Below are 18,568 nucleotides of genomic sequence, written 5' to 3' on the forward strand. Positions count from 1 at the left end.
AAAGTCATAATATTATTGTTTTGGTAACTAGAAATTGACCCTTCTTGTCTCAGTAATATGCAATCTAAATAACAAAAAAATATATATTTTTTAAAACTTGTACTCATCAACAAGTAAACAGTTTTAACGTGATCATAAATACTAATACTGCTTGGCAATACATTAATATTCATAGAATTAGTCAATATGTGCCAATATGATGATTTTGTTTATGAATAAAGCAGTAATGGCTGCCAAACAAAATCAACAATTTGTGTACATTGTTTAGAACATTGTTGCAATCGATATTACTTTGATAATGCCGCTGTTCCATTTCACGCACTTGCCGTGTCCTTTGTCGGCTTTTACTCGTCATGACCAGATTAACTCATTATTCGGTCATCTTCAAATTCCCCCCGCTTATGCTGTGTAAGTAAAGGCAAAGACAGCGGAGCGGGTTCATCGAGGACGGATCATTTCCTATGCAAATTGTTTACTGCCTTGTGAGATGTAAGAAAACAGCGATAACAGCAAAATCGTTCCGCTTTAAACAAAACAATTCAACTGACACGGACAGCACCATTAAGCAATAAGAATAAAAACAGTTAAACGGAAGAGAGAAGTAGGTAATTTCGTGTATCTTACCTCATGTGACAGTTGCCACGAACCAAAGCCAACGGTAATCAGTGAAATTTTCTAGCTTGAAAGACAACACACTAGGGACGCATCCCTGTCGTAAATAAAAATATATCACTCCGCGATTATCGGTTCTCAGAATATTTCGGTGTTTCTGCACGCGCGATTGTCGTTAGTGTAATATTTTGAACTTTTCGATGGAATTGTATTATCTATATAATAATATGAACCTGAATCTACAGCAGATGTCAATTATAAATGCCCTATTTTGTTGCCCGCGTAAGGATACTTTGTTGTTCTAATATGTTATCGGGTTAACCATAGTGACGTCACGAGCACCTGCTGTGTAAACAGAAAATAACAAACAATGAAAGATAGCACATAATTCTTGTCCTACCCTTCTAATGATAACTCATTTTCTCCACAGTGCGAAATTAAATAGTAAGCCATATCCTATGTAGCCAATAAACACAATAATTTCTAGAGAAAGACAAAACCGGTAGCAATTACAAGTCTATTTTCTGAAGGATTTTTCGGTAAGGATTAATATTTTAAATGGAACTTGGAAGCTTTTCTTTACACTGACAGTGACAACACGTAAATTATTTAGATGAGGATTTATTTTTCATTTCTTTCGAGCAGATTTATATGAACAAATGGCTTCTGATTTTACGCACTTCGCAAATATCTACACATTAAAATCGGACTTCAAAACTGAGTGTCCAAAAGGCGCAGCAGAAATATAGCAGACGATAAAATTTAAAGGCCCGATAAACTAGATCAACCGTTAGGGGGCGCTCATCAAAATATGCCATTTGTCCTTCCGGCTCCCAGCTGATTTTCGAGATTCATCGCACCGGTTTTCAATCATTATTCTGAAACAAGCGATATTTGGGTTGACAAAATCGGGTAATATTGTCTCTATCCCGATCAAGCAATGTCTGACGATAGCGTCAAACAAGAACACAAACGACTTGCAGGCGTAGTGAAAGGAGTTCATGCTAATTTAAGGAAAAAGTTGAGATCAAGTAAGTGAAAATATAACGGAACATCGGAAGATACGGCGAATGACAGATGACATCAGATCTAATTATAGAAACAGATTTTTCGTTAACGCTGCCACACGCAAATATAAATCAAACTTTACTTTATTTCGCCATTTAGAGTTGGATATGCACATTCTTGGTGGAATTAGACCATATAATTACAACCAATATATAGGAACCCTTTATGACATTATGTGACGAATTGCAGGAAACAGTCTACTGGTGACTGCAGGTCAAATCTCAACAAATGCGATACATATCATGCAGGTTGTTATTAAACAAAGAAAGTAGATATAAAATACTTTAATCCCTCATTGGTGCAAAGCCTGTTGACATTCATCTCATTGCATTTTATGAGGCATATATAGTGATGGGCAGGATGATAATACATGAAACGAAAAATGAAATGGTGTTTAACATTGTTCTAAAAATTGTGTAAATTCACTGAACCCATGTGAAAATAGTACAAATGCTTGCAAGGGTCCCTGGCCGAAATGTCAGTGAAAGGGGGCATAGTCTGGTCATTGTCTATCGCACTCCACTCATTATGCAATTTGTTTATCAGTATGCCTGCTGGTTAGCTTAGCGTAGCTGCAAACATTTTATGTAGCAGCCCAGTCAGCCTCACCTTAATCTCCCTCTGAACAAATCTAATGATTGATTGTTTGTAAATTAGCAGTGGTGTTGCTAGGATTTTCCAGACTGAAGGCTGGCGACTCCCACAGAATGTTAACACAGTTTTTAACGGAATACATGTTTTGGATATGTCCTCGATTACATGTCATTTCGGTTCCACGTCATTTTGTACTTAGACATTTCAGACTCAGAAAAATATGGCCTGGACGTTTCGTGCTCGGGCAGGTAACATTTTGGACTTGGGTAGGTGACGTTTCAAACTCGGGTAGGTGGCGTTTCAGACTTGGGAATAAGTTGAAAGGATAGATTGAACACAACTGTCAAATCAATTTATAATAAACAAAAAGCAATTTTATAGAAAATAACATGCTGGTAAAATTTACCACTCGCAATCAAGTACAGCATGTGGAATCGTGGATCACGCACCATATAGACCTCATAAGGAATAGCAAAATTTCCAGTGTTGAATAGCGTAAACATCTGGTATAACCAAAAAATCTTGGTTTCTTTCGATATTCGGGCAAATCGGATCATAGCTTCCTGAATTATGGGCCCTGATTGTACAAAAAATCACGTTTTTAGCTTGAGGTCACAATTATTATACGATTTAAAAAAGCGTCTGACTATATCATCATTACACCATAATGTAGGTTGATTTTGAATTTCGTGAAATTCGGACCAAAACTGCGGACAAAATAGCTGCCCTTCGTATGCAATCAGTGTAAACATCTGGTATATCAGGGTTGTGGACCCTCTAGAGGTCACAATTTTGATCCGATTTTGATGAAACTTTAATTTCCTTTTGATAATCACACATATCCGAAGTAACTTCCTGGATTATGGCCCCTGATTGTTCGAAAAATCGCATTTTTAGCGTGTGGATTCTCTAGAGGTCACAATTTTTTTTTTCGATTTTAAAAACTGTTTAAATATATCATCATTCCACCATAATGGAGGTTGAATACGAAGGTTGTGCCGCATTGTGGACCCTCTAGAGGTTACAATGTTTATCCGATTTTGATAATACTTATAACATATCTTTATATCCTAAAGATCTCAGTCCCTTTTGATATTTGTGCATTTCAGACCATAACTTTCTGGATTATGGCCCAAGAGTGTACAAAAATCGCTTTTGTTTTTTTAGCCTTTTCTCTATCGATCTCTTGCAAAATGTGGGCGTATCTTGTCTGACAGCCGCTGGGGTTTTTTTTTTAGTGGTCTCAACAGTCACTGATCAATTAAATAAAACGAAAGACAACTATCGGCCTCACATAAAACGGAAAAAAAACCCCAGCTGTTGCAAATATATCACACAAATTTTCACCAGTCTTCTAATTATTCACCTGAGTCTGAAACGTCGTCAGACAAAGTCTGAAACGTTGTCTATTATGTCCAAACTACTCCAAACCGTGGTAAAACTCAGTCCGAAAGGGGGTTCGTCTTGATTCTGAAATGATACAGGACCAAAATGTTGTGGTACTATGTCGTCGATATAGATCACAATCTGAATCAACAGAAATAATTGCATCTAACTTCATGAAAAGTGCATACATGGATTATTTTATTTGATTATAATAATGTCCTATAAATTTGAACATCTGCATGAAGACTCACTGTCACTTAATTTTTTAAAATTTACAAGAAATCTAGGCAAGGTAGGGAATTGTATGCTGTGTAATGGTTACGAGGTGAAAATGAAGGTAACATCATATGATCAGTTCAAAAACATCAATTACTGACATGTAACAGAGTAGAAACAGTCAACTGGACATTTCTTTTCATTGGACTACATTTACACTGTAGCTTCATTTGTCAAGTATAAATTTATAGATATTTTTAACATACATTACGCAAGAACTAAATCTGCCTATAGCAGGTCTTTCTTTAGGGCTGAAATGTTATGTAAACTATAAATTAGACATTTATTAACAAAACAAGACCATAATCAACTCTCAATGGCAACGGATACTTGAAATTTTAACTAGACTAGAATGGTTCTCCATTTAAGAATTTAATTTAAAATGGGAAAGCGAGGCTAAGTCTCGAATATACCAGTGCCGTGGTTACCACAATGCACACATCTTGTCAAAACTACAAACAGTGATAACTTAGTTCAGAATGAAGTAATTTGAATGAAATTTTCATTTTGCATGATCTATTTTTGAGCTACATGTATTACAGCAAAAACGGCCAGCTCTTTATCTAAATCTTACATAATGTATCTTTAAGCTGTTTACATGATGTTACATATTAGGAGATCGGAGAAAAATAAGAAACATCATTAAAAACTAATCAAAATATTTTAATATTTTCTCTTAACAGATGATGGAGATTTCCATGAAGTTTGGGAATCACACTGTCAGAATAAGGAACTGCTGGCAGAATATGCTGATGCAATGCACCAGTTGGCAACAGACCATTGGGAACGGAAGCGAGAAACACGTATTGATTGGTGCTATGAAACAATCATGTCATATTTTCATCATGGTGGATTGAAAAAGATTTTTGAAAAAGAAATTAAAAAGTTAGGCCTGGCGAAGGCAGAATCAAGTGATGCAACAGTAGCATTAGATCAAAGTTCAGATGCATCGTTTGTGCACATGAGGGACACCACTGAGAATCTGAGTCAAAATTCGAGTTCTAACTCAACTAGTTGTGATATGTCGACCGCAAATGCTGTTGTTTTTAATTCTGTCGATTTTGAGGACAGTTCTTGGGAAGAAATTTCTATAAATGTAGTTCCAAGTCTGGATAACAGTGATACTGCTAACCAATCACAAGATAACGCTAAAACGAACCAGACCAGAAGTTTAGATTCCGCTAAAACAAATACGATCAGAAGTTTAGATTCTTCTAAAACAAAGAAGACCAGAAGTTTAGATTCTGCTAAAACAAACAATACCGGCAGTTTAGATTCCCAAGGAAGGATTACCAGTTCTGATGTTCCACATGTTTCTTCATTAATGGATTCTATTCTTCAAGACTGTAATGCCAGTTCCATTAATTCTGAAAGTATTGAAAGTTCAGAGGAATCGGCTGTGCTGATTATTTCTGATACTGAAACTAATAGTGAAAGTTCAAATGGTACCAATAAAGAACAGAATCATACTTCCAATCAACCTTGCCTATTATATAATCAAATGTAAGAATATCATTATCTACTATACATACATGTAGAAAATAAAAAGTATTGTCTGTAAAAATGAAAGGGGGTTGCATGGCTGAAGGATCTAACATGTGCGTCTTAGGTCATAAGACTTGTTATTGTGTCAAGTGGTGTTGTTTCGATGCCACACTTGTACAGAATAAAGAGTATGGTCAGCTGTCTAACTTTATGGGTTTCTCCTGGTCCTCCTGTTTCCTCCAACTACTAAAGACTTCATTACACAAGTGAATTACTGTTTTAAAAATTGCAACAAAATGTTCGTCCTGAAATGACCTAGTTTGTGTTGAGTGGCCATTATACTGAAACCAATTTTTTCTTTCTCTCTCTGTAAAAATGATGACATTCCACAATAGGCATGTGGGATTCCTTGGTAGATCCACAGATATAATAACTGTGGAAATGTGTGAGGTTCCACACTAACCACTAGCTTCTTTGAGTGGAATCTCACTTAAGATACGATGGAACAATAACTCTTGCGTCGGGTTCCCCACAGAGCCAAAAATGGACTTCAATAAAAGTTGAACGTACATGTAATTCGGTAAATGTGTAAACTTCAAACTCTATTTTGACCTAAATAGAAAAAAAAGTTTAGTTCCTTTAACCCCATTTTCTTCATCAAATTCTTGTCACCCAAAAGATTTAATGTTTTGACATATGTAATTAGAGGTAAATAATATAAACTTATTTATTTTTGCCATGAAAATTCCCTGGTGCATTTCATTTCAGATTTTTTTCTTTATATAAAAACATGATCTATAAATCGTGAGCAAATAATGTGGCAATATTTGACAAGAATCAACAATTGATGCGATACCTACATTTCATTCTATTAGACAATTAAACATTAGAGACATTAATATATTTTGTTGACATTATCTGTTAATCAGAGAGTTTAAAATATTTGTCATCAAATTTAGGCAAACTATGTACTCATTAAACAAGGCTGAAAAGATGAGGGGATTTTTTGTTTATCATCGTTTTAATAGTATTATTATGGAAACACCTGCATCAACATATAATGTTAGTTTGGCTTTGTAAAGTATTGTTGTTTTTCACGTATAACGATTTACAAACAGGGTGGATGGTTTGTTTACCTCAAAGTAAAATAATCATCGGTTGTCAAATATACTTCACCTTATTTTTCTGTAAACTACGTGTAGTCACTGAATTTGTTGTATGAATGCACTTCATATTTACAAGTCAAGTGTATTTAAGGTTTTAATTGAAATGAGAGATACCATCCATATTATCAGTCGACATATATTTATAATGGCTAGTAACATCTTCACATTGTCAAGTATGACAAATAGTATGATATATTTATTCTTGACATGTGTTCAGCTGTTAATTTGAAACTTTAATACAAATTCAATATAATATGAGGTATGGCGTACTATCTTTGTGTGTAAAATCTTTTCGGGGCAAAAAAAAACGGGGGTAGAGACTTTCAGGGGGCTTGTACAGGATGGTTAGGGGTCTCAGCTCCCAATTTTTTTAGTTAAACATACATTATGCAAGAGCTAAATCTGTCTATTGCAGGTCTTTCTTTAGGCCTGAAATGTTATCTAAATTATTAATTAGACATTATTTAACCTAACCTATTTCGTTTCGTTTTTTTATACTTTCGATGGCCCACACTACATGAAGATCTGAAAAGTTATAGCGATAGGTCACGTCAGGGGTCAAAAGACCGACTTATGACCCTATGATGTCAGACATTTGATTAACCAATCAGCATTGATGTTACTAGTGGATTACCCACAGTTCCAAGCAAAACACGCTTAAAGCTCGCCGTGACAGGCCGTTTCATTGGCTTATGCCTGACACCATTCAGAGCATGAGTTAAATAACAACTCTTCCAGATCCAAGTGTAGTAAAGACAAGTAAAAACAAAATTTTGAACTATAAAATCGAAACGAAATAGGATCTGTGTTTTAACCAGATTGAGCCGATTTACTGCTTAACTTTCTTTCACGATTTAACAATTATATGGATAATCAAGACTATGCTGTTTATTGTACTGTCTTAAGTAATGATGATCAAGGCTAGGCGGAAATTTCAATCGCTTAGTTCTCGGTTCATAATGGATCAATTTGAATGAATTCGTAGGCCGGGTTTTATCCAGTTCTTCACAAAGTGTCACTATGGGAATGCTTGATTGCCAGTCCCGAATGTCTGGAATGGACAGAATTGTAATCGAGTGACGCTGAATTCAGTCATTTCACAGTTCTGTCAGTCAAGAAAAAGGAGATGGTGTGAGTAGAATCGTGACGCAGCTAAACCCAACAAATATGTTTCAGCTGTCATGGTTGATTACAGTCTCAAATCTCCCTTTTCACTCGATTGTCCCTATTTTTGGGATTGTGTAAATTTAATTCCGGAACGCTCAATCGAGTATACTCTAAGAAATCGATGACAGGGTTAAGGCCAAGCAGGAAAACCCCATTAAGAACAGTTTATAGAAGGGAAAATCCAAACAATTATGTTGAATATACATGCATGGCTGTCACACAAAGTGTATGTCTCTTCTGTTTGTCTGTTCCAAGTTCTAAAACACTGACTGATGGAGAAGTTTTCAGCCAGAAAACCAAGAATTAAGATAGTCAAAGCACTCTGTGAACATCATACCTGTATATGCAGTGTGAATGAGTGCAGACAATTAAAGTATGTCTTTGCCATTATAAATTAATGATAACGGAAAAGAAAGCTTGTATTGGGATAGACAAAACAGAGGGTATTTTCTTAAAATTACATTGTGTAATCACTTTTTTTATGGTTTCTAACGGTATTCAAACATTTATTTAGAAAATTGGAATTCCCTCATAGCACACTGCATGGTGTATGTCTTCATTAATGCAAAAAAATGGATGTTGAACCCGCTTTCATTTCATTTTTGGTGTGTATTGATTTGATTTATCTCTACATTTTGGGCGTGTATTGATTCTATTTATCTCCACATTTTGGGTGTGTATTGATTCTATTTATCTCCTTATTTTGAACCAGTATTGATACATTATATTTATCTCCACATTTTCTTCAGAACTCTTCCATTTAAAGGCAAAATCCGTCTGCTAGATGTGGGTAGCTGCTACAATCCTTTTATTGAGTTTGATGAGATACATGCTGTTGGTATTGATATCAGTCCAGCTAAACCAGTAGGTTATTCATCTTATCCTTCACAAAATCTCTCAATATAGAGTGTCTAGTCATTCGGATGGGACAAAAAACTCAGGTTCTGTGCATGTAAAAGAATCCTTGACAGTTGGAATTCGATATAAGAGTAGGCCATATTGGTAAATATGAACATATGGATCTCTTTATGATTAGGAGAGCTGTATAATTGTAAGAGGTTTTTGCTTGAAAATTAAGGGGGTTTTGTTTGAAAATTATTATAATTTTTTGCATGAAAATTATGTTTTTTTTGCTCGAAAATGACTATTTACATGGCCCATTTGCTTGGAAGAAGCATACCTTTGGTGGTAAAAAGGTGTGTGTGGTCACTTTAGCACTGCTCAATCCATGCCACCATTGAACAAAAAGACTACACATCTGTTAGTCACTGGTTCCCAAGCACTACTCAGACTTATCTTGTTGTTCTTCTTGCAAGCGACACCCTTTGTAAAATGCCCAAGACTCCATCTATCTTGGCATGCTTGTTCCTTGGACAATTGCACATTGATTGATTTACATTAATTTTTGATAGGATGTCACAATTCCAAGATGGCTGTGATGACACCATGCTCGGTTCCTGACAAGGACAGTGTTTAGTTGTAGTCATACAGAAACTGAGGTCCTGTATACACACTGGCATGCACGTAAAACAACCCTTGATAGTTGGAATTCTCTGTCAGGGCAATTTTCCCTCATGGCATATTGTATGGTGAAAGCAAGTCTCCATTAGCCCAGCTGGTGCAGATATTAAACCCCATTTCATTTCAGTTGATAAATATTACCGAACTAAGATATATGTATTGCATACCTGTATATTTATTGTTATTTCAGAGTGTTTATCATTGTGATTTCCTCAATCTAGAAACATCGGAACCACTACAGTTGGCTGCCGATACCCTGGATACTTATATCAGTGGTTTAAAAGATCCAATCGAAAAACTTCCACGGGATATTTTCCACGTCTGTGTATTTTCATTACTGTTAGAGTATTTTCCGTCACATTATCAACGTTGGATGTGTTGTCAAAAAGCGTGGGAGCTGCTTGTTTTGAATGGAATTTTAATCATTATAACCCCGGACTCGCACGGCCAGCATCGAAATGCCCCGATGATCAAAAGCTGGAAAATGGCCATTGAATCAATGGGTTTTAAGAGATGGCGTTACGTGAAGAAAGAACACATACATTGTATGGCATTTAGGAAAGTTGAAAAACCAGAAAAAAATGATTGTCTTATTAGTGATGTTACCCCAGATCTTATGTACATTCCTCAAGATTATAAAAACTCGGAATATGGTGAATCGTTTAAACCTTATGCACCTTTTACTGTCGAGGACGAGGAATTCTTTCGAGCGACTATGCAAGAATTGCCCGTTTATCCTTCTGATGACGACAGTATTGAGACCAGTGAGGAATATATTCAATAATTATTCCATTCATCATTTTTTTTCATTATTTTATTTATGTCCAATCTAATTAAAACACAGATCCTATTTCGTTTTCCTTATTATAATTCAATATTTTGTTTTACTTGTTTACCCTACACCAGGATCTGATGTGATGTTAAGTTGAGTTGCTATTAGGTCATGTACAGAAAAAAAATGTATTTTCGAATAGTTACTTGGAACACTGACCCTGATTGGTTAATTAAATGACTGACATCATATGGTCAAAAGTAGCTTATCCTGACGTGACCTCTGAAATAACTGATCAGATCTTCATACAGTAGAGGCCATCGAAAGTATAAAAGTAGGAGTGTAAATATAGATCTGTATTTTAATCAAATTTATCTGTGTCATACATGGATAAAGTAGATTGAAGAAAGCTCCAACCCCTCGGGCCTCTTTTTCATAATCCGTCTAATACCGGTAGGAGAAAAAAAAGAATTTTGTACATTGTTTTAAGATTTCAACATATCAACTCTGACAACTGCTGTACATGTATTTTTTTTTTATATAGAAAAATAACAAATTGTACTTTATGTGGTTTTAAAGTGGCATAGTACTTAGATGTAGATTTACAGAGATAAAATGATTGTTTGGAATTTTCAAAATATCAACCCTGACAAATGCTGAAAATCTTTTTTATATATACAGAAAAATTACAAATTATAATTCTTGTGGTTTTAAATTGGCATAAGTACTTAGATAAAAAAAAAAAAAAGAATCTGTCATAGTGCATAAAAATGTGGGCTTACCAACTGTAATCTGCATTTTATTTCTGTGCATGGATCAAACATAAGGGGAAGAGTAGGCCTATCTGAGACTGTTGACATATTGTATGTGGACATTAGATTTTTTTGGTGCAAGCTCTTCAGAATCAGTTTAATGCTGGAATCAGTAGATGTACACTTTGTTTTGAAACCTATTTTAAAATATTTTTATATCAGGCCATAGAAAAAATTTCTGGTTCTCAGATATCGCTGTGTGGCTTAAGAGGGTCTGCTTGGCCTGTTTTTATTTGAAAAATTAAAGATGAAAAAAATCCTTATTGATGACCTCGTGTTGATGTGACTCATTAACTGCTTAATTTTTAAAGATGTTTAGGTCCAATCTGTAGTGGATGACAATTGTCCTGTGAATTACGCCTAGGAGAACGAAATGTCTGAAATTATACTCATTGGGAGATGGGAGAAGCAAAATTCATATTGGATAAAAAAATCTGTGCTTTCGTCACTTTACCCAGACAAAAATTTAAGAATTAGTATATTCCTGTAAACATTATGAATAAACAGATGATGATATAAATTTAGTACCTTGGAATGTGATGTTTGTGATCAAACATTAAGTTATACGTAATTTGATCAAATTTAAACATAAAAATAAACACATCCCTTCCACATCAGATTTGTCTGAGAACCTGATTTTCTTTTTAGAAGGGCCTTTATAATGCCTTTATGGTTGTGTTAAAGATATAGTTTTTGTTATATATTAATTTTATTGTATGTTTTTATTTTAATCTGCTTTGTGTGAATATTACTGTACTGCTGATCCCCGGTGCCACCTCAATATTATGAAATTATCGAAATATGAAAATTAGTACATTTTATCTTAAGGCCAAACCAATTTTGCTTCAGGAACAAATATATTTGGCTGCTTTTCTCAAATATTTTTTTAAGTCCAAATATTTAACTTTTGAAACAGAAAATTAAATAGGTTTGGCCATTATGTATTTCTTTAAAACATGTAGTTTGAACACACACATCCTGTTGGGTAGCAGTAATATTTACACATGTTTATACAATGTACCTTAATTCAGCGTGCTTGTTTTTTATACTCTAATTAATTTTATTATAATGAATTTGATATTTGACACATGTAAATTGATTATGTGGTACTTGGAAATAGGGTTTTAAAACAGTGGTTCCTTTAATTCTATCTATTAACAACTAATAGATCACCAACTTAAAAGGGTATTATGCAACAGTAAATCTGCCTATTGCAGGTCTTTCTTTAGGGGTAAAATGTTATCTAAATTATTAATTAGACATTAATTAACTTACCAAGACTATAATAAACCCTCGATATTTAGTAGATTTGAATATGTTTCGCGGTTGGTGAAATAACTGTAAAATGCATAATCAAGACTTTTATTATCGTAACAACGCTAGCAATCGAGGCTACAGTGTTAGTGTATCACTGATAACAGGCTCAGAGTGAAGTAATTTAACTGTAATCTTCAACATGTCCCCATTTCATTATCTATTTTTGTACACCCACATTTTCATTAAGACATATAATATGATCGCTCCTGTCTATCCTTGTTCCCTGACAAGGACAGCTGTCTAGTCCTTTGGATGAGACGAAAAACCGAGGTCCCGTGTATACATTGGAATGCACGTAAAAGATCCCTTGGCAGTTGGAATTCGATATAAGAGTAGGCGATAGTGCCGCTGCCCGGGCAAAATTTCCCTCATAGCACACTGTATGGCGTATGCCCGTCTTCATTAGCCCAGTATAGGAGCAGAACAGTAGGACGTTAAACCCCATTTCATTTCATTTCATTTCCATCTGTTCACATTTGTTTGTGGACACTTTACAGGTTACAATTTTATCCGATTGTGATGAAACTTGAAATATAGGTCTGACTCCCAAAGATCTTGATTCCTTTTGATATTTGCATGGCCCCTGATTGTACAAAAAATCATGTTTTTAGCTTGTGAAAACTCTAGAGGTCACAATTTTCATCTGATTTTGATGAAACTTGAAATGCATGTTAATAACCCACAGATCTTGGTGCCTTTCGATATTCGCATAATCGGATCGTAAATTCCGGAATTATGGCCCCTAATTGTATGAAAAATCACATTTGTTTGTGGACACTCTACAGGTCACAATTATTATCTGATTTAAAAAACGTTTTAATATATCACCGTTACATCGTAATATCGGTTGAGTTCGAATTTCCTGAAAATCTGACCAAAAACGGCCGCCCCTTGTAAGCAAATAGTGTAACTATATGGTATATCAAGGATGTGGACCCTTGTAAAAATATGGTATATCATGGTTATGAAAACTCTATAGGTCAAAATTTTGATCTGATTTTTATGAAACTTGAAATACATGTCTATAACTCAAAGATCTTGGTTCCTTTCGATATTCGCGCATATCGGATTTTAACTTTCTTAATGGTCCTTGATTATACGAAAAATCGTGTTTTTAGCTTGGGGTCCCTCTAGAGGTCACAATTATTATCCGATTTTAAAACTGTTTAAATATATCACCATTCCACCATAATGAAGGTTGAATTCGAATTTCGAGAAAATCGAAACGAAACTCCCCAACAAAATGGCAGCTGCATGCAAATTGTGTAAAAGTATGTAATGTGAAGGTTGTGGATCCTCTAGAGGTCACAATTTTTATCCGACTATGGCCCCTGATTGTACGAAAAATCAGTTTTGTTTTTAGCTTGTTCTCTATCCATCTCTTCAAAATGTGGGCGTATCTTGCCTGGCAACCGCTGATTTAACTATTATAGCAAGAACTGTCAGCTCTTTATCTAATCTTACCTAATGCCCCTTTAATAACTAGAAATATGATTTTAAAGGAGTGGTTTCTTTTATTCCATTTGTTAAAGATGGGTTCCCAGAAAAGTATTTATCGGGTGGTTATTTCCAATAAATGTATGGCAATTTTGGTATATATGGAAAGTAGAGATATCCAATCTTACTAGAAAAATACTGGATTCCCCGAAAAACATTCATGGAGCGTATACAGGACAAAAATGTAAGGGTTCCCCTAATCGACGGGCTGTTGATTAGGAACATTGAGCGCTTGATGTACAAGTTGATAAACTTTATGAAGAGTTAGACGTACAATACTTTCTGAGATAAAAATGACGGAAAAAGACGCGGGTAGTGGATAATTCGAGAATTTAATTAGAATTCGATATTTGTAATAAATAGTGAGCGATTAAAGACAACATCGTCTTATGTATGCAATGAATTCTCCTCTGACTCCCAAGACGTGACGTAAACATGACCTGGTTTGATCGAATTTTAATAGCAGGGCATTCCTTCGCAATTACAATGTTTGAGAAGGATTTGAAGCATAATTATGACAAATTAATTAGTTTGAATATGTTTTTGGTCCATATATACCATTAAATCACCAAGTTTGTACGCGGGAACCCATCTTTAACAATTAATAGATCACTAACTTAAAAACTAGATTTATGATTTTAAAGGAATGGTTTCTTTAATTCTATTTATAAATACATAGGCTAAGCCTGTTCCCCAATCCCATTCAGACATCCTGAATAAAGATATTGTTTATTAAAAAAAATAATAAATAATTAATAGATCACTAGCTTAAAATACTTTTATCAAATTTCTAGTTATGACCTCACGAGCCCCGCTCTCAGATAAAGAAAACATGTGACCAGGATTTTGCTCCAGAGAGAATCCTTGTCCCTTTGTTATGTCAACAAAAGCCCTCAATGCAATTTTGTTTCTTTCATCAGCACATGCTATCATGTTACTGTCAGTGTTAAACATATATTTCCTGCCCTATCATACTCTCTATCAAGCCCACATAATCTGTTAGGCCGTAAACACATCTAAATTGTACTATATACAGTAACATCATTTTAACTAGCATTTCTTCAGCTTTTCATCTATATATTTTTATACGCCCACATGGAAATGTGGTTGTATAGTGCCGTCGACCCCGTCCGTCTGTCAGTCCGTCCGTTGTCCACACTTTCTTGTTAACACTCCACAGACTCATCCGATTGATTTGAAATTGAAATTTGTTGTTTACATTAGTGAGATGAAGAATCCTATTCAATTTCCGTTAATTTCTTCTTGAGTAGTTATGGCCCTTGTTTCACTTTGTTGAAACTTGTGAATGCTCCAGATAACAGTTAATCATGCCATGGGTTGTTGCCCTTGATCAGTTTTTATTGTCTTGTTAATGCTGACATAACCTACAAAAGAATATATATTTGAAAGTCTCTATAGACCTCTTGGAAACTTAACTGTTATGGATGTATGTTTTATTACCGCCAACCTATCTTTCTTGTCATTATAGTTTTTTTGGTATGTAAATAATGGAATAAAAGGGCAATATAGATGATAGTAAGGTAATAACAAATTTGTGTTGAAAAGGATGATTGTGGCATGAAGATTAACTTAAAATGACTAGATCTTTTCTCATAACTATCAAAATACCATACCAGATCAACCCAATTCAGTACTTAGTTGTTACAAGATTTAATAATTTGGCTCCTTTAAGCCACTTTAGGCATTCTTATTATTAATGTATATTTTTGAAAATGATTATCCTAGCATTTATACAAGGGGATTACAATAAGTTGTGGGCATTCATAGTCTTATTTTAACAATTTGCAATATATACCTACTGTTACTGAATGGGTGGTTATCCCCCTCCCCACCAACCTCTTGTATTCTATCTTTTTATAGTGGAATACTACTTGGGGTCACAAAACGTGAAAGTTTCCCCGGTCCCTCTAGTCTATATAAATTATATATTAGGTCATCACATCTTATATGGAAAAATCCAAATGTTGATACCAGTGAATGTGTATACTAATAATTGATATACATTTTATTTAAATATAATAAAAACATACTAAAGAAATCGTGTTTTGTTTATCAGTGCCGGATTTAGATGAAGAGAGGCCCTAGGCTATTTCACAAGGCACCGCAAGATCGCCTACCCTCATGACTTAAGGAAGACGAAATTGTGTTTTAAACACATTGATAAAAGCCAAGGATCAGAGGCGGATTTAATGGGGGGGCCCTTTTTTACTGCTGAAAGTGCCGTTTCTCAGACTCAAATATATCCGTTCCCAACCCGTCGTAGGGATCCCAAATGACTCAAACCATCGACTCAAACACACCAGTCTGGGAAATAGCTCTTGGAATGGCTACAGATGCAAGGAAATGACGGATAATTTTCTTGCGGACCCCCCAGCGGCGTGCGCCGTCTCCGCGGTCAATGCCTTCATTTTGCAGCGCCCCCCCTTTTCAAAATTCCTAGATCCGCCCCTGAGGATGATGATGTATGGTGAAGACTGCAGTGTGTGTATAAAAAAGGCTTATTGCATTGTCAAAAATTATACGCACCTTGGCCGGAGGACCCCTAGATCCAGGGTTCTCAAATGTGCAGTTGGTTGATACTTTCGACAGGGTCGCCCAGTTGCCATTGGGTTGCGACTGATTTTGAGTTTCAATGTCTGTTTGTGCAGGGATGTGATGAGGTGAATCGGCTTTCTGCAGTTATTTCTTCTTAAATGCTCGCAAAACGCGTTTCTGGCGGTCAACTTTGGGGTTGTGGGAACCACTGCCCGGCTAAGTCTACAGGTAAATCCTGCACTCCCTGTGTGTATATCTTTTTTTGAAACACTTCTTTATGCTAGCGAAGACACATAGACTTCCAAACTGAAGACTAGACGAAATCTGTTTATAGAAATAACAAAACAAGTTACCAGGTCGCTAACAGATGGAATGGAAATTATAATATTAGTTGTTATACGTCACATGAACATGTTGACGTATTATGCCGTCGCATGTCACAGCCCGGGCGTCTGTCCATCCACAATTTCTTTGTGGACACTCTACAGGTCACAATTTTTTTCCAATTTTGACGAAATTGGATATATAGATCTATCTCCAAAAGATCTAGATTCCTTTCGGCGTGGGGAGGGGGGGGGGGTCGAAACAGGACGACATATCCGATGATTAATTTGGATATGTCGAAAGGGGTTTATATAAGCTCCAATCCCCTCAGTTTCTGAAAAAATATATAAGTTTAGACACGCTGTGTCTTGCTTCTGTCTTAGTAACGTTTCTTGCTCTGGTTACAAAATAAGAAATGAAATGGGCTTTAACGTCGTCCTATATTTCTGTACAAAGAGGGCTATTCAGGTGATGGGGGTGAGTGGGGTTTTAACGTCCTACTTTTCTCCCGCAACAGGGTTAATGAGATGAAATGTGGGGTTTAACATCCTACGTTACTGAACCAACAATGTTAATGAGATGAAATGTGGGTTTAACATCCCACATTACTGAACCAACAGGGTTAATGAGATAAAACGTGGGGTTTAACACCCTACACCACTGAACCAACAGGGTTAATGAGATGAAATGTGAGGTTTAACAGCCTACATTACTGAACAAACAGGGCTAATTAGATGAAATGGGATTTAACGTCGCACAGTCCTGTATACGCCTTATAAGCGTGCTATAAGGGAAATAGAGTTTCCGCCCCTCTTCATCGAATCACAACCGTGAATAGTTCTTACCGTGAACCGTCCCTCACCCCTCGCCATCGACGTGAACGTCTACACTTTGTCCAACAACACCAGAACTGGCGACATAGGCAATGGATAACTGTTCTGTTCACAGATGAGAGTCGGTATTGCATATCAACTGCAAATGGCAGGACCAGAATGTGGCATCAACGTGGCCAGCGTTATTCTGACCAATGTGACATTTGGGAGGTCCAAGCACAATGGCTTGGGGTGGAATCGGCTTGAACCAGAGAGTGGGTTCCAAAATCTTGGTCCAGGGAGTGGAGGCGGCATCACAGCAGGGCGCTACATCAATCAAGCTCTCAGACCCCACGTCATACCACATTTCGCACGTCATCGAAACAACGTTTTCCAGCATGACAACGCCCGTGCCCACACCGCCGGAGTTACTCAGGATTTTCTACAGCAGAACGGTGTCAACGTTATGCACTGGCCAGCCCTTAGTCCGGACTTAAACCCCATTGAACATCTTTGGGATGAAATTCACAGGAGACTTAACGTCGTACCGAGACCAAACAACGTGACCATATCAGTATGGCAACCAAAGTCACTCGCCAATCATATATGAGCCCCCCCCCCCCCCAAATGACCAGGTGCCTCATAATGAATCACACGATTAACACCACAACGTGATTGATGCGGCGTCCAAAGCCGCAAGCGGCGTGATCTGCGGGGTGAGTTTTCCCGGAGGGGCGCCCATAATGACATGATTGGTGGGGCGCCTTATAATGACAATACATGTATATGATTGTCGGGCCGCACATAATGCATAATGCCGAGTGAGATTGGCTGGGCGCCCACGACTTGATCAATGGGGCGCCCAAAACGGCATGATTGGTGGGATGCCTCATCCCGGAGGGCCGCCCATAATGCCAACATTGGTGGGCCGCCCACGCTTAGATCATGGGCGCCCAACCAAGTAACCGACCACATACCGACGCCCGAAGAAATCTACCATAAGAAAGTCAACTAGAGATTGTAGGAAATTTTCAAGGTCAAATTCACGAAGCGGATGAGATAGATTCAAGCCCGTACCAGGCGTGATGATCTCAAAATTTAAACAAGTCGCACTCTAACACGATTCCGAACATTTCGTTTTCTCTTAAATTATTATAGGTACGCTAAAGTCGTATTCCTTCCTTCAAATTTTTATAATGTTCA

General features: G+C 36.4%; 2 protein-coding genes across 6 annotated transcripts in view; one reads left to right on the forward strand and one right to left on the reverse strand.

Moving 5' to 3' along the window:
* LOC126827433 (forkhead box protein P1) overlaps positions 1-744 on the reverse strand; it is a 64,209-nt gene extending 63,465 nt beyond the window's left edge. For all 4 annotated transcript variants that reach the window (XM_050556748.1, XM_050556744.1, XM_050556745.1 and 1 more), the window contains exon 1: positions 625-744. The gene's annotated coding sequence lies outside the window, so the exon portion shown is untranslated. The remainder of the gene's footprint in view (positions 1-624) is intronic.
* LOC126827435 (S-adenosylmethionine sensor upstream of mTORC1) lies at positions 439-15,726 on the forward strand. 2 transcript variants are annotated; one of them, XM_050556750.2, is made up of 4 exons: positions 439-658; positions 4,620-5,439; positions 8,504-8,618; positions 9,466-15,726. In XM_050556750.2, exons 2-4 carry the CDS (start codon positions 4,694-4,696, stop codon positions 10,057-10,059), a joined length of 1,455 nt encoding a protein of 484 aa, XP_050412707.1. In that variant the 5' UTR covers positions 439-658; positions 4,620-4,693; the 3' UTR covers positions 10,060-15,726. The 2 variants fall into 2 exon arrangements, with proteins under 2 accessions (XP_050412707.1, XP_050412706.1); XM_050556749.1 differs by lacking the exon at positions 439-658 and adding an exon at positions 1,453-1,643.
* Positions 15,727-18,568: the final 2,842 nt, after the last annotated feature.

This window comes from Patella vulgata, chromosome 7 (genome assembly GCF_932274485.2).
Source record: "Patella vulgata chromosome 7, xgPatVulg1.2, whole genome shotgun sequence".
Classification (NCBI taxonomy): Eukaryota; Metazoa; Mollusca; class Gastropoda; family Patellidae; genus Patella; species Patella vulgata.